The 4,127-nt window shown below is 43.4% G+C and overlaps 1 protein-coding gene across 1 annotated transcript; it reads right to left on the reverse strand.

The window, feature by feature from the left end:
* Positions 1–2,937: 2,937 nt before the first annotated feature.
* On the reverse strand, positions 2,938–3,896 carry LOC125535362 (ribulose bisphosphate carboxylase small subunit, chloroplastic 1). Its single transcript, XM_048698416.1, has 2 exons — positions 3,662–3,896; positions 2,938–3,555 (listed from the first exon to the last, which is right to left on the reverse strand). Exons 1-2 carry the CDS (start codon positions 3,803–3,805, stop codon positions 3,175–3,177), a joined length of 525 nt encoding a protein of 174 aa, XP_048554373.1. The 5' UTR covers positions 3,806–3,896; the 3' UTR covers positions 2,938–3,174.
* Between the last annotated feature and the right edge of the window lie 231 nt (positions 3,897–4,127).

The raw sequence follows: 4,127 nt of genomic DNA on the forward strand, positions 1-4,127 counted from the left end.
TACACAGATCATATAGAACAAAAATTATGCTTAGTTCGAAAAGCAGAGCCGTGGAGAAAAGTGAAGTTCAGGAAAGAGCTTCATACATAGGCCATTGTTTTAACTCGTAGTAAGGCCTTGATGGACTCCTCACAACTAGGTGACCTGAAGGTGATGAAGCTGACGCAAGTTGTCGAAGCCGATGATGCAGACATAGGCGCCAGGGTACTCCTTGACGTCCTCCACCTCCTTAAGCACCTTCTTGGCGTCGGTGCACCCGAAGATAGGTAGCTTCCACGTTGTCTAGTATCAGTGGTCATAGTACCTAGGGAAGTTGTTGTGCTCACGGAAGACGAAGCCAACCTTACTGAACTTGAGGCAGGGCACTCACTTGGAGGGGATCAGATAGTCGACCTACTTGAGGAGGGCCTTCATGGAGAGGGGTGGCAAGTGACAGGATCTCAAACTTCTTGATGCCCTCGATCGGCCAAACCTGATCAGATGGAACGAACACAATTGATTAACACTTGGTGCTTAAATTAATTATACTAACAATTTAAGAAAGACCTAGCCATAAGGCAAAAAATTACAACTTATGGGCATGTTTGCCTTAGTCAACCACTCAACTACCTATGCAGAGCTAAGTGCAAGCCTATGCCTCACACTTAAAGGGAAAATAGAATAATAATTGGAGTTTGAGAAGTAAAAAACAAAGAAATTAGACTAAATATGCGGCTATTTGAACGTGTGGTCTTAAAAAAATTGGGGTCGGATGTATGCAGGCAGCGTTGGATATATTATTCTGTGGAGTACCTTCCAACTTCCATCCTCCTGAATGGTGTGCCTGGTAGGCCACTCCAATGGAAACCTGGGATTCATCTGGGTAACCCACTGTTACTACTTCTATTTTTCTTGGCAGTGGATTTACTTCAATCTATTCTCAGTGACATGTATCATCATGGGGAATTATCTTTTCCAATTCCATCTCATGATCTAGACTCTCCAATTGCTCCTCCTAAAAGAAATGTTACAATTTTTGTCTAATATAAATCCACTTGTTTGAAAGTGAATTTGCATAAATCCTCCATGGTGCTTATAAATGTGATTGATGATGAAGCTTCTTGTTGGCCAGTTTGTTTGAGTGTAAACTGGGTAAGATGCCTTTCACTTACCTGGTTTACCTATGGGTAACACTAGGCCCAAGATGTATGACTTAATGCCTTTCGTTGACAGAATGAAAAGGAGATTGGCAGCTAGCTCTTCTCTGCTCGCACAAGGTGCTAGATTGAAACTTCCGAGGTTTGCCATTTCATGTGTTCCCATATACTATCTTCGTAGTCTCTAGATCCCCCTGGTATAATTAGACAACTGAACATAATTGAGCAGAATGTCTCTGGCATGGCAATGCTGATAGCCCAAAGCAACCATTGGCGACATGCCATCTGGTATGTAAACCAAAGCAGAATGGTGGTAAGGGTATCATTAACCGTCATATTCAGGACCAAGCTTTGCTTACAAAATGCTTGCGCAAATTTTATAACAAAGCTCACGTTCCATGGGTAAATTTGATATCGATTTCTTACTATCATGGAGTCATACCTGATGCAACAGTCCTTTGTGGCTCCTTCTGGTGGATGGATCAGTACAGGGCCATCTCTTCAATGGAAATTAATATGAGCGACTCTGCCCTGTTCTTGTTTGATGCTTGGTTGATTGAGGGATCTTGTCGACGTCTTCGACATCATTTGGAAAGGCTGCTTTCTTTGCCTTGGACATTTCTGTTTAAGATTTTTGTAGAAACCCCTGATCGGGCCACTCTTTTACACCTACCAATTTCTCCCGAGGCGTTGGATGAATTGTAACCTCTGGATGGTTCGTTACATAGCCTTCAACGTAATCCACTTTCCTTGTTTGTTCTTTGTTAGGAGGATCATTTTCTTCTAAGAGTTTCTACTGCATGATGCACAAACACATGCCCACTGACGAACCTTGCAAATGGATATAACAATGCACCATGAAGATCAAGACCTTAGCTTAGATCCTATTGCTTTATCGGTAGAACGCTCAGAACATGCTTCTTAGAAGGCACTGCCATTCTCCTCGGGATGAAATCCATTGTGCTCACATGAGGAAAGAGACCACTTGTTTTTCTTCTATAATTTGAGTCAAATGATTTGTACTTATTTGTAGATTGATTGGAGACCTTGACGAAACACTAGACAATGTATTGATGCTGCATGTAAACGATTTGGACACCCTTTGTTTCTTTGTAGTGGTGTTCTCTTGGAGCTAATATTTATATTATTAGAAATGGCAAGATCTTCGTAGTGGAGAGGCCAACCTTTCCCGCTTGGTTTTGTAAATTTTTACATGACATCTCTTCTTGCACATGGAGTTAAGGCTTGTATCAAACCGAAGCTCCTTGTTTGGATTAGTAACCTCCATTAGATAAATAGGTAAGTTGGTAAGTGTTGTTTTTCCTTTTTCCTTGGTTTCTTTTGTAAATATTTTTGCTTCCTTTTGTTTTCATCGAATAAAGGACTGTATAGCTGTTGCTACATAGTAGTTCAAATCCGAGATTTTTCTTGATTTTCACAAGTATGATTGCAATCCTTCACAAATAGCTCATGCAAAAGTTCCATAATAAGATTTGAATGCTATTGTTATATCGAGTTCAGTTAGATGTTTATTATACTGACCAACAAAAGTTCTTCAGTAAGGGTCTCTGAGAAGAATATTTCTCATTCTATTCTACTAGCAAAAACCGATGAAGATGATGGTACTTACATGGAAAAGAAACCACAATTTTTTTGTATTTTTTTAAACTCAACTTTTGTATTGATATAAGTAAACAAACTGAAATTTGTAATTGCCAATCAGGAAATCTTAATGTCAAATACTGAATTCTTCCACCAACTAGCTGTGAGACATATCCATTGCAGTGCCAAATAAAGAAAGTTTTCCGAGAATTAACAGCAGGACAATGGTCCGCTTGTTGTATATAATAAATATCACACTGGTGTTGTATATGTGTAGCCGGTGCTAGAATTTACATATGCATGCTCCACAACCTATGTTCGTACAAACACAGATCATACCGAACGAAAAATATGCTCTGGTCGGAAAGCAGAGTCCTGGACAAAAGTGAAGTTCACAAAAGACAATCATACATAGGCCATTGTTTCAACTCATAGTTTAGGCCTTGCCAGACTCCTCGCAACCCGGTGGCCTGAATGCGATGAAGCTGACGCACTGCACCTGGCGCAGGTTGTCGAAGCCGATGACGCGGACATAGGCGTCAGGGTACTCCTTCTTGACCTCCTCCACCTCGTTGAGCACCTGCGTGGCGTCGGTGCACCCGAACATAGGCAGCTTCCACATTGTCCAGTATCGGCCGTCGTAGTACCCGGGGGAGCTGTTGTGCTCACGAAAGACGAAGCCAACCTTGCTGAACTCGAGGCAGGGCACCCACTTGGAGCGGATCAGGTAGTCGACCTGCTTCAGGAGGGCCTCCGTGGAGAGGGGTGGCAAGTAAGACAGGGTCTCGAACTTCTTGATGCCCTCAATCGGCCACACCTGAGTGAATGGAAATTATGGAATGCACACAACTGCTTAACACTTCGTGCTAGTAAATTGTACGTACTGAGGAAGAAACTCATATCAGTTTTGTGCCTCGACATACCTGCATGCACCTGATCCTTCCGCCATTGCTGACGCTGCCGAGGCTGCCGCTGGAGCGGCGGCTGACGGGCAGACCGGCCGTGGACTTGAGCCCCTGGAAGGGTGCGACGGTGGTAGCCGACGAAGCCATCACGGCGGGGGCCATGGTATTGTATTATCGGCGGAGAGGAGGATGCTGGCTACACTTGAGGCCCCATTGCCGGGTCACTACCGTATATATAGCCAGACACTTAGCGCCGTTTCTTTGGTACAGATGTGGCTGGGGTGGCTGACGTTCTCTGGTTGCCTCGTTTCCTTATCTTCTCCGGATCAGTGGAAGAAGCATGGCCGTCGGATGCATTGTGTGTGCTGGAAATTTCAGTCCTTCATGTCATTGGGTGGCTGCCACACAACCTTTTTCCAGCTTTTCTTGTTTTTGGTTTCATTTAAAGCCAAAAGTTTCTCGAGTACAAATTTTCTGAGATGCG

Source organism: Triticum urartu, chromosome 2, assembly GCF_003073215.2.
Source record: "Triticum urartu cultivar G1812 chromosome 2, Tu2.1, whole genome shotgun sequence".
NCBI classification, from domain to species: domain Eukaryota; kingdom Viridiplantae; phylum Streptophyta; class Magnoliopsida; order Poales; family Poaceae; genus Triticum; species Triticum urartu.